Raw genomic sequence first — 12417 nt, forward strand, 5'->3', positions numbered from 1 at the left:
GAGCAAGGATAGAAGCACTGCCCCTATCCCACTCCCACCAGAGGTCATCCAAGAGCATGATCAATGCTGCCTCAGTCCCATATCCTGGCCTGAACCCTGACTGAAAGAGGTCCAGTTAATTTGCTTCAGCCAGAGCCCTTTGAAGCTGCCGTGTGACCACTTTCTCAACAACCTTCCCTAAAAAACGGAGGTTGGAGACCGGACAAAAACTATCCAGATTAGTTGGGTTGAGTGATGGCCCCTTGAGAAAGGGGTGTACCACTGCCTCCTTAAGAGCTGGCAGGACCACCCCCTCCCTCAAAGAGGAATTAACCACAACCCGTAATTAACCAATTACGTGTCCGCTCCTGGACAGCCTTGACCAGTCACGGATCTAACACAGAAGTGGCCAAACTAACAGCTACAAGAAACCTGTACACTTTCTCAGGTTCAATGGGCTTGAACTCCTCCCAGAAAACCATGCAAGACTCAGTCCTCATAGCCCCCACTGGTCTTGCATCAAGGCTTGAATTCAATGCAGAGCAGATGTGAGCGACTTTACCTGACAGATGCTCACCATATTCCTCGCAATGGCCCTGAAGGTAGACCCCCAAATTACTCCCTCCAAGGAGGGTCTGGGTCACCCAGAACAGGGCTGCTGGGTAGCTATCTGCAGATGCAATAAGGCCGGATAAATAATTACCTTTCGCTGCCCTTACTATCACGAGGTAGGCTCTAATTGCAGGTCTAGCTTGTGTTCGATCGTCTTCACTCCCCATCTTCTACCAGTGGTGCTCTAGGCATCTCGTAGCCCTCTTAAGCTTCCTCAGCTCTTCCATATACCAAAGAGAGCTATGGGAGCCATGGGTACAGAGAGGCCACTCAGGTGTGATCCGATCCAAAGCTGTGGCTGCTCTCTCATTCCATGTGGCCACCAGGGCTTCAGTTGGACCATACAGCAGACTTTTGGAACAACCCCAAGCTCCCTCTGAAACCTAATTGGGTCCATCAGTTGCCTGGGCTGGGCTGATCTAATAGGCCCCGCCTCCCTGTGGAGGAGGGTGGTGCCAGAGAACTGGAGGCTCACCAGGAAGTGAGCTGACTATGACAAAGGAAAAACCAATACCTCCCCCAAATTCAGAACACTCTGCCACTGCTCCAACAGTAAAACCAGGTCAGGCAAATGACCACTATTATGCGTTGGACCCTGGATTACTTGGGATACACCCATGGCTGTCATGATGGCCATAAACTCCCTGGCTATCTCTGACCCTGCCCCCAAGGAAGGCAGGTTGAAATCCTCCAAGACCATAAGCCTGGGGAACTCTACCACCAACCTGGTTACAGAGTCAAGGTACTCAGGCAGGGAGGTTGCTACGCAGCAGGGAGGCTGGTATAGTAATAATAGTCCCAACTGATCACCCTTAGAGCCCAGCTTAACAAATAGGGTCTCGCACCCAGCAATCTTAGGAGCAGCACCCCTGAATGCCTCCCAAGTATCTTGGATGACCACCACCATCCCACCATCCCTACCCTGGGATCTTGGCTGGTGCCACACCCAGAAACCAGCTGGGTACATCACAGAAAGGGGAACTCCCCCTTTGTTTCCCAGCCAGGTCTCTGTAATACATGCCAGGTCAGCTTTCTCCTCCATGATCAAATCATGGATGAAGGTGGCTTTATTACAAACCAACCTGGCATTCAGTAGCAGCAGCCGACAGCCCAGGGCCTTGAAAGTCTGCCAACCATGGCCTGGGAATGAGTTCGAGGAGCTGGAACACGCCATAGGAACAATATACCTCTGGCCCATTCCCCATGTGTGGCCTGCTCTTCGTATCCTGCCAAATTATATATATTATTATCTAACCATCAATGTATGGTTATGTTAGAAGAAGGAATAGAAGGAGAAAGAATATACCAGTGAAATCATTTTAGAATGTAATGAAGGATCTGTTGTAATGTTTTATTGCAACTTGAGTCTCATGGGCTTCCTAGCTGTTGTTAGTTTTGTTGCAGCTTTCCTAGCTAGGAAATTACCAGACACTTTCCAGGAAACCAAATCCATCAAAATCAGTATGCTGGTCTTTTACAGTGTCTGGTTGTGTTTTGCTCCTGCCTATGTGAGCAGCAAAGGAAAATATATGGTGGCCATGGAGATTTTTGCCATCTTGGCCTCCAGTGGGGGCCTACTGGGTTGTGACTTTTTCCCAAAATGCTATATCATTCTGCTGAAACCTGATCTGAATAAAAAAAAGCATCTGATGAAATGAATCAAGTGGCATTGTTCTATTGACTATTTTGCCTTCTAAAATATTCCATAACGTCAATATCTGCCACTACTATGAGATACTGTAAGGAAGACATTCTCCAATAACGTATTTAAAGAGTACTTTCATGTGGACATACTCCATGTATATGAGTCCTTTCAAGAGTATAAGAGTACAGCGATCAGGAGTAAAGTGACGATTGGAATGAGATAAGAGAAATAGGAGTATGGGGGAGAAATATTATTACTTTCTGCAGACTCAGATTTCTGGACCCATGACATGAAGCAGCCAAATGAGGTATAGGATCCAGAGTTCATTATGACAAAGAAAAGCAGAGTATCTGTACAAAGGATGTAAAGTTCTTTCAGGAAATAAACTAGATCACTTGCCTTACCACCTTCCCATTGTGGATGATTCTGGGTTCCTCAGTTATGCTGAAATAAGGTCATGCAATAAAGAAACAAATGATTGTTTTCCCCATATTTTCTACACTCCTTTTTGTAGCTGCTCAGATACAATCCTAATGTGTCCAGTCTTCAGCAACCCTCTTCAGATTGTATGTAATTCCTGGAAACCTTTGAGACAATCTCTGAGTCCTAAAGTTTGATGGAGCTATTTCAGGCACAGAGTCCACTCTCCTGCTCAGTGTAGGAATCCCAATTAATTATCCCAGAAAGTTGGCTCTCCTGCCTCCACTTGAAGTCATCCAGTAAAGACAAGCTGGTTTACATCTATGTAAAAGATTCTACTGTTATAACTAAAATCCATTATAAAGCTTCAACATTTGTTGTTTAATTGCATATTTCATGTCAAAGGAAGAGTGCAATTTTAAGAATAAAAAAGAGAGACCATAAAAAGCCATTTTTAAAGATATGTAGACATCATTGTAACTGCTGATTGCACTTCATGTGCAAAGAGAAAGATCTCAGAAATTATGGATCAGAGATGTTCTAGATTTAGGCAAAAAGAAAGAAGTTCAAATAAAAGAAAGAAACTGCTATCACACCCTTATACCAAAAACAGACTTTCCTTTCTAAACTCTAAAAGGCTGCTAGTAATATTACGATTGTTTATTATTTTGTTTATTATGAGATCAGAAAAATAAATATTTTAACCAGTGAATGGTTAGGGAATGTTAAACTGTAAAGTATGCTTGACCTGGAAAAATGGGATCAATTTATATTATTTGAAAATTGTGATGCTCTTTCAACCAAGATACCCTTTGCAAACCAGCATATGGCTTTATGTTGATTTTCATTTATCGAGTTAGATTTGAACTTAATGGAATTTGGCCTCATGGACCTCATTACAGCATTCTTTTTGCTCAGTGGGAATAAGACAAAGATAGCAGGAGTATAGTAAACACTATCATACAGGATTATTTGACTTAATTATCATCTTAATCAAGGCCCTTCCCCAGCTCCCTGAAGGCTCTGTGGGTATAGAAGATTCTATAAAAATTAAAGGATGTTTTATTTGAATATCCCCTGTGATCCTCAAAGCTGGAGATACAAGGACATTGTGCTCTGTCAACTCAGTGGACAAATGTTTATCCTCTACTGCCTTGGCTTGCAACTGATACTTACCCCCAAAATTTGAGGCTATTCTGTCATCTGTGGGGCAGATGGAAAATTGTTTTGGGAAAGGAAAAAAATCATTTGTGATTGTAGTGTTTTGGATACTGATAATATGTTTGCTCCCTAAGAATGTCTGCAAAGTTCATTTTACAAAATGCAGTAGCAGTGAGCCAAGCATTATTCTTCATAAATATCATCAACCAGGAGGACTCATTATTGGTGGCATAGTTTCTCAGTACATTGTTGTTTATGAGGAGGCCAAATTCACAAGACATCCCTTTCATGACATGTTCCCTTTAGTTCATGTAAGGAACTAAAACTTTCCAAGCCATAGCATGATTCTATTCTGATAAGAATTGGCAAAAATAGTACTAGGTTTTAGTTATTGCTGATGGGGTATGGAAAATATCTAGTTTCTACATCTATATATCCATATCTATATCATCTATATCTATATTGCAAAAAGGTGCCTCATCTACATCCAATAGTATTAAGGATTACAGTAGTTGTTGCTGTACTAATAGTTGTAATAATTGTTTAATTAAAAAAAATATGGACATGGAAGGAAGGAAGGAAGGAAGGAAGGAAGGAAGGAAGGAAGGAAGGAAGGAAGGGAGGGAGGGAGGGAGGGAGGGAGGGAGGAAGGAAGGAAGGAAGGAAGGAAGGAAGGAAGGAAGGAAGGAAGGAAGGAAGGAAGGAAGGAAGGAAGGAAGATGTGCTAAGGATCAGATAAGTTCCCCTATTGCACTATCATTATATTTTTTCTGTTACCTGAAAGTACCTAAACAGTTTTGATTCCTGTGAGAATCATGTGGTTTCTAATTTTTAACATTTCCCAGTGAAATATAAATAGAAACAGCACCTTTCTGTCTCTGTCTCTCTCCTGTTCTGTCTGTGAGAAAGAGAGAGAGTGTCAGGCAGAAAGAAGGAGAAAGTATGTGCATACCTGTTTAACTTGTGTGGGTAAATGTATTAGTTGTTAACATCCACACAATACTCTATACATAGTGCTGGGTCAAGGCACAAAATCACTCTTCCCAGATGTCCCTCTGTGTCTTAGTTCAGTATGAAGTTAGCATATATATATATATTGTATTGAAATGCAGCAAATATTTCCTCTGAAGCAATTTAACTGTATGTACTTCTGATTTTTGAATTTCACTCTAGTGTACTGACTCAGGCCTACCAGCATGTCTTAGCTCTGGTGTTCGCTGTAAAAGAGATGAAAACTCCCAGATCTTAACCAATGTCACCCTAGGCTTCAACATCTATAACACTTACTTTTGTTCAAGACATACCTATGCAGCCACAATGGAACTACTCTCTACACCAAGAAGATTCATCCCTAACTATAAATGTGACCTTCAGAACAATTTGGTAGCTGTTATTGGGGGACCAGGCTCTAATGAATTCCTGGACATGGCAAACATCTTGACCAGCTACAAAATTGCACAGGTAGGAGGATTTCGTGAAATGGTAAGAGTTTGAAAATAATATAAAAAAAGAATGCCTGGATATTTCTATCTTCTACTCTTAATGTTTAGTAACATTTTTTTATCTGAGAACATCAGCTCGAATAGTACTGTGAATTGGATAATGCTATACTATATAAGCATAAATTGACAATGAAATGCTTTTATGGGAGGGTGGGAGGAGGAGACATTTTTTCCCTCTTGGTTTCCTTCAAATGTTTTTAGCTTGGATATAGTTCTGCTCCAGAGATGAAGACCCAAGATACTGTCTTCCACTGGATGTTCCCAAATGCAATTCATCAGTACAGGGGGATTCTCCATCTTCTATTGCATTTTGGGTGGACATGGATTGGGATGTTATATCTTGATATTGGCAGGCTGACAGAAATATTACTACAACATGTGCTTCCCATGTTTTCCAAAAGCGGTATCTGTTTTGATTTCATAAGAAAACTGTCTGATGGATATCTCAATGAGATTGATGAAGTAGCAGAAGGGATTCACAAAACACTATGTTTTCTCTTGACCCGTACATCTAATACTGTGATCGTTCATGGTGAATTTCAAAGTATGTTATCTTTAAGGAATTTCCTCAAAATATCTGAATTTGAGGAAATGCCAGTATATTCTAAAGTCTGGATTATGAAAACAGAAGTTGATTTCATATCCATTCCCCTTCAAAGAAATTGGGATTTAAATTTCCTTCATGGATCTTTATCCTTGGCCATTAATTTCAATGATATTTCTGGCTTCCATCAATTTCTTCAAGTGAGGAACCCTGCTTTGGAGAAAGAAGATGGCTTCCTAAGAGAAACCTGGCAACAGGTATTTAATTGCTTCTTCCCTAGTTTTACCAGTGACAATAGAAATGAGGACATTTGCACTGGAAAAGAGCAGCTAGAGACTCTCCCTATGGCTGTGTTTGAAATGAGGATGACAGCTCACAGTTACAGTGTCTACGCTGCTGTCTATGCCATCGCACATGCTTTGCATGCCATGTACTTTTCTATGGGAAACCAAAGACCAATTGCAAATGGATGGAGACAGAAAGTTCATCAACAGACATGGAAGGTAACTCTCTGAGTAAACTAGCAAAGATGTTACTCTTCTTGCAATCATGAAATCATAGTGCTGGAAAGGACCTCGAATGTCCACTAATCCAATTCCTTCCTCTTCCCAGTTTCTTTCCATAGAATTAACTGTATTGTGGAATACTGGAACTATCTAGAGAAGGTTGAATTCCTGTAGATTATCTCAAAGTGGAGAGAGAGTTCCTCTGTAAGAAAAAAATGGCAATATATTTCCAACCTTATCATAGCTTCTCATTATAGTTTTTCTATTTTCCAGTGGATTTTTTTTTCTTACCCTTATGATAATAAGGGTAATATTATCTACACTATCTTGTAAAATCCAATATGTTGGGATAAAGATGTATAAAGCTGTTGCTTCTTTTTATTATTTATGCTGATTTGTTTTTCAACTGCCCCTCTGTGGCTTGTTTGTTAATGATAGGTCAAACATCCAACCTCATTTTGCCATGAATCAATTGTGGGACTGATTAGAGATTAGGCTGACAATTTTATGAGTATTTCCTGACCTTCTAAAATTCATTCTGAAAGGTAAAACAACATGAAATAAAAATGTTGTGTTTGTTTTAGTCTTTCAGAATGAAAGACCTGCTTTTTCTTACAAAGGAGGTTTCCTTAGTTTATTTTTAGATCATATGACCAGTAAGCTAGTTAAATGCTCTGAATCCCTTTTGTATGTCACCTTTTTTGGTTGAAGAGAAGATTTTGAAGTTATTTACAGGTGGAATTGGAATAAACTATTTATTGTGGGCATTCTGTTCTTCATCAGAACCATCAAGTATTTTCTGACTCGAGGAAGCAGATAGTATTGACAGAAACCAATTTTGGCTTTTCCTGTGAGCCAAGAAAAAAGGTAGAGGATACTGGTCTATACTGGTGATTGCATTCTCTTAGCCAGGACGAGACTGACCCAACTTCCTTTCATGATATGATTATAGAATGTTGTTGAATGGTTGTACTACATCTTAAGATCAAGATAAAATGTCCTTTGATTTGAGCTTGATCCCTGAAGATTTCATACTCATGTCCATGTAGTTTTATTGGCTACAGTCATGAAATTTCTTATTGCCTTTTTTGGGGAACCATTTTAAACTTCCCACTCTACACACTGCCATGAAAGTTTCTAATGATCTTCTCTGCAAACACTAACCACATGTAGCATTTTCAAGATCATCCAAGCTCAGCTAAGTCCTGCCATAGAGCCTAGCTCGAAACAGTTGGTACCTATATTTCTTCTAGCCTATATTTATGTTGTATCTGTTACATTAGACAAAATTCATTATGGTCCCCTGAAAGTACATATGGGTGTATGAAATGGAAACTATTTATGGACATTCCACAGCTTCTTGGCTACAGTGCAGAGATGATTTGCCTCTGGGAACTTTTTTTTCAGTTTCTCCATCTAACCTATATCTGTTGCATGCTTGGTAGTGTTCAGTCCAAATAATAAGAACGCCTGATCCTGTTTTGCCTTCAAGGAAGATCAGCCACTTACAGCCATCTGATGAGATAAAATATTAATTTGGATAAATGTCAAATCCTAAAGGTTACCTAATCCAACAGACATTGTAAGAGGAGAACCATGTTTGTCTTTCATGGCAAAAACTAGAAGGAGTCTGATAGGACCTTTTCCAACTAACACATTTAATTAAAAGGAAAAAGCTTTTTAATTTTATTAAAAGTTATAAACACCCAAAATTCACAAAATCATATGCCTTTTTATAAAATTTGGTGATCAGAAAAGGTGCTATCAGACTCTGATTTTTTGCTAATCATATAGAGCTTTCCAAAGTGGTGTGATAAGAATGACAATGAAAACTCAACCTTTAAAATATTGGATAGGACACATTCAGTATAACCTGACATATTCAATACTGCAACATATTTTTAAAAGAAGCCAGAGAAATACTTAAGAACCTCAGTTCCCTATTTCTTATATTTTTATTTACTTGAATTAATTTAACAGCTACTTTTCCTTTCTTCTCCTTCTTTTTTGCATTCATATTTCCCCCTTTTTTTTCACTTGTATAATCAGGGAAATTACAACATGGTCTGATGTCATTGTATCAATAAAGTTAAAAAAAACCTGTCTCCCTATCCTTAGGTGTGAATATGCATAGTGTATGAAAAGTATTTAAAATAAATTGCAATAAAAAGAAATATATTTAATTGTTCCTTTCTTACTCCCATTTAGATGCATCACTTTCTTCGTCATGTCTCATTTAATGACAGCAGTGGAAAGACTATTTCTTTTGACTAAAATGGTGAATTAGTAGGAGGACTTGATATCATCAACTGGGTCACATTCTCAAATCAGTCTTTTCTTAGAGTCAAAATTGGAAAGATAGAGCCAGAGGCACCATTAGAGCAACTGTTGACTATTTCTGAACAGAATATTGTCTGGCCAACCCAGTTTGGACAGGTAGAACCCATATCATTTTAAGAACTTTTTAATTTTCTTATCTAAAGTTCAAGCAGCTTCAATGTTCATATTCCAAAATCAAATACTTTTGATAAACAAAACTCTCATAGTTTCTACCTCTGTCAATTAGAATTCTTTTCCCCAAATATTCTCCTGATTTTTATTCCTTACAATTCAATTGGGCAGTATTTCATGCAAGAACCTGCCATCACTGAATAGCAGAAGAATTCTGATCACAACACTGATGGCATTTGGAGGCTGTTGACCTTGATTTGCATATCAATAAAGAACACAGACGGCTTAATCCCTTCTCCACTCTTAGCTTATGTTTGTCTCTCATTCTGTAGTATAAATTAACAATTTCCCTGAAAAGAATTTGGGTTATGTTTCTCTCCAGTAACAGTATATGATATGCAAGATTCATCCTACATACTCTGAAACCTTTTTCAATGTGACTGAGGATTCTAGAAGATAAAATCCATTAATGGGAGATGTCCTCTGTCTATGGCCTCCTTGTATTTTTCTAGAGTCCTCACTCTCAGTGAAATAGGAGGGAAGGGGGAGGGGGCTTCTTGCAATTTCCAGCTCATTGCAAAAATGTAAGTTGCAGGTACAGAGGACAATGAGAGGTGGGGGTCTGCTCCCTTAGACCCAAAGTAGGAATATTTCTCAGATGCATGACTGAGACTTTTTCTTACTCTCTGCATATTTAATCCAATGCTTCTTCTATTCATGGACAGATACAGCCCATTTCATTGTGTAATGAGAAATGCCATTCAGGTTATAGAAAGAGAAAGAAAGAAGGAGAACCCTTTTGCTGCTATGATTGTACTCCATGTCCAGAAGGGAAGATCTCAAACCAGACAGGTAAAAAGCCTTATCAGAATATGAGGTATATTGTGATATTTTGATATCAGGTTCTATCTTTAGTATCATATATACAATTCCCCTTCCATTTACTTAAACTCTCAGACCATAGAAATATGTATCCCTTCCTACAACTATCAGAATTTGGATAGATCCTAAAGCTAATGCAGTATTTTTAGTCATCCAAACTGCAGTCTCCAGGAGGGGGTTTCAAAGATCTGTGTCTATGTATGTCTCATGAGAACAAAAGAAGACAAAACCTGTCACGTACTGCTTCCTGATAACATCAGGTTGTAAATAAGTGTTCACTTTTCTCAAAATCTGTCCCAGAAATTAGCATTAGCAATGGAAATTAAGGTTTTAATGTACAGAATCCTGCTTTGTATTATCTTACTAAAGAAAAAAGAAAAAAAAATACAAATTATGTTACTTTGTTATGCTACCCAATACTACATGAATACTCTTGCTCCTATGACTTTGTGTGTGTGTGTGTGTGTGTGTGTGTGTGTGTACATGTGTGTCCTTTGGCTTACACTTGGCATCTCCATGGACAAGACTTGCAGTTTTCCTGGCAACATTTTGAGAAGTTGTTTGCCATTCCCTTCTTCCCAGGGCTGTGTGAGTGTAACTGGGCCAAATTCCATCTTACTGGTGTTTGTTCTATAATGGGCTGTGAGAATAACCTTGGGAGACCGGAGGAAGAGCTGCAGTCTAGACAATGGTCTGATAAGAGAAATCTGAGTCTAAAGGAGGGATGGGAGTGTAGAAAGCACCTCTGAAGGCACCCTCCCTAGTTCTTTGGAAAAAAAAGGTGGGGTTGGGAGGGAAGCTCTTTCAACCTTACAAGATTCTGGTACCGTTAGCTTACAATAAAGGCAGCATTAGAACTCGGGGTTTTGGTTTCCTGTCTTGAATATCTGGAAAGGCTGACATGTTCTAAGGTAGCACCTTAACCACTAGACCAAACTGGTTCACTGCTGCTAGTAGTAGTAGTAGTAGTAGTAGTAGTAGTAGTCGTCATCATCATCATCATCATCATCATCATCCAGAGACAGGTAATATTTTGACTTTATTTGTAGGAAAACCCAGTTGTTCAGGAGGGGAGCACTACATTTTATCTTATTATTATAGGTTTTTAACTCATTGTCTCAGAAGCAGCTGGAGAAAAATGAGAGGAAATGTGAATTAGCCTCCATTGATCTATTTTTGCCAAATGCCCTATAATCATTCTCAAACTGAGTTTTCATGCAGATAGTCAGTTAACTATTGCATTTCACCAACTGGTCGGTATTAAAAAGAGAAACCTCACCTGAATGTAACTGAATACATTTTTCTTGTTAGAAAAAAAAGTTTGCATACACTCTTCCCTACAGGTGTTTGTTTTACGAACATATCTGATAAATATAGCACTGTATAAAAACATAGAGAACAGAAATGCAGTTAATAAATCTATGTTATATTTTTAATAGGGGGAATATACAGAAATGCCAGAATTATCTTGATTTAACATAGACTTTTGCTTTTTCAGACATGGATGAATGCTTTCAGTGCCCAGATGATCATTATCCAAATAAAGACCAGGATTCATGCATTCCCAAACAGATCAGTTACCTCTCTTATCAAGAAAATTTGGGGAGCAGCTTAGCCACAGTGGCTCTTGTGCTTTCCTTCACCACAATTTCTGTGCTAGGAATCTTCCTGAAGTACCATGACACTCCCATCATCAAGGCCAACAACCGCAGCCTCTCCTACATCCTCCTCATCTCCCTCCTTCTCTCCTTCCTTTGTTCATTGCTTTTCATTGGTCGACCAGTGAAGGTGACATGTCTCCTTCGACAAACTGCTTTTGGCATCATCTTCTCAGTGGCTGTTTCTTGTATGTTGGCCAAAACTATCACAGTGGTTCTTGCATTCATGGCCACCAAGCCAGGATCAAGGATGAGGAAATGGGTTGGAATGCAGCTATCCCTTTCTGTTGTTTTCTCCTGTTCCCTTGTACAAACTATTTTTTGTGTAGTCTGGCTTTCTACCTCTCCCCCCTTCCCAAACACTGACATGAACACTCTTAGTAGTGAAATCGTTTTGGAATGTAATGAAGGATCTGTTACAATGCTTTATTGCATCTTGAGCTTCATGGGCTTTTTGGCTATTGTCAGTTTTGTTGTGGCTTTCCTAGCCAGGAAGTTACCAGACACTTTCCAGGAAACCAAATCTATCACTTTCAGCATGCTGATCTTTTGCAGTGTCTGGCTGTCCTTCATACCTGCCTACCTGAGCAGCAAAGGCAAATACACAGTGGCCGTGGAGATCTTTGCCATCTTGGCCTCCAGTGGGGGACTACTGGTTTGTGTCTTTTTCCCCAAATGCTACATCATTCTGTTGAGGCCTGACTTTAATAGAAAAGAGCATCTGATTAAAAGAATCAATTAAATGGTATTTTTCATGGTTTCTTTTTTTCATGAAGCATGCTACTATTTTCCCTAAAATCTTCAATACAAAATTAAGATGTACTTTTATATGCAGATATTCAATGTGTATATATCTTTCAAATGTACAAGAGACAAGTATTAGTAATAAAGAGACTCCTGGGCTCCCAAAGCAGATTTTAGAAAGTCCTTGGGAGGTCTATTAATAGTGCATCCATGCTTTTATAAAATAGAAAAGTCAGCAGTCTTCCTGATTTGGTAAGGCTGAGAAAGAGAGAGATTTGCTCATGTTTGGACATATCTTAACTGGACTGACCAT

The 12417-nt window shown here is 39.1% G+C and overlaps 1 protein-coding gene and 1 pseudogene across 1 annotated transcript; one reads left to right on the forward strand and one right to left on the reverse strand.

The window, feature by feature from the left end:
• Positions 1–365: 365 nt before the first annotated feature.
• On the reverse strand, positions 366–1765 carry LOC148215290 (uncharacterized; annotated as a pseudogene).
• Positions 1766–9563: 7798 nt separating this feature from the next.
• LOC148215291 (vomeronasal type-2 receptor 26-like) lies at positions 9564–12102 on the forward strand. Its single transcript, XM_088144038.1, has 2 exons — positions 9564–9672; positions 11201–12102. The coding sequence occupies exon 2, from the start codon at positions 11203–11205 to the stop codon at positions 12100–12102; it is 900 nt and encodes a 299-aa protein (XP_088000164.1). The 5' UTR covers positions 9564–9672; positions 11201–11202.
• The last annotated feature ends 315 nt before the right edge of the window (positions 12103–12417 follow it).

This window comes from Python bivittatus, unplaced genomic scaffold (genome assembly GCF_059951505.1).
Source record: "Python bivittatus isolate LINGU-HERP-01145 unplaced genomic scaffold, Pbiv_v1 ctg000430_np1212, whole genome shotgun sequence".
Lineage (NCBI taxonomy): Eukaryota > Metazoa > Chordata > Lepidosauria > Squamata > Pythonidae > Python > Python bivittatus.

Bases quoted from the DNA above. Each gene is read 5' to 3' on its own strand.
- LOC148215291 (XM_088144038.1), top strand. From the start codon at position 11,203: ATGGATGAATGCTTTCAGTGCCCAGATGATCATTATCCAAATAAAGAC.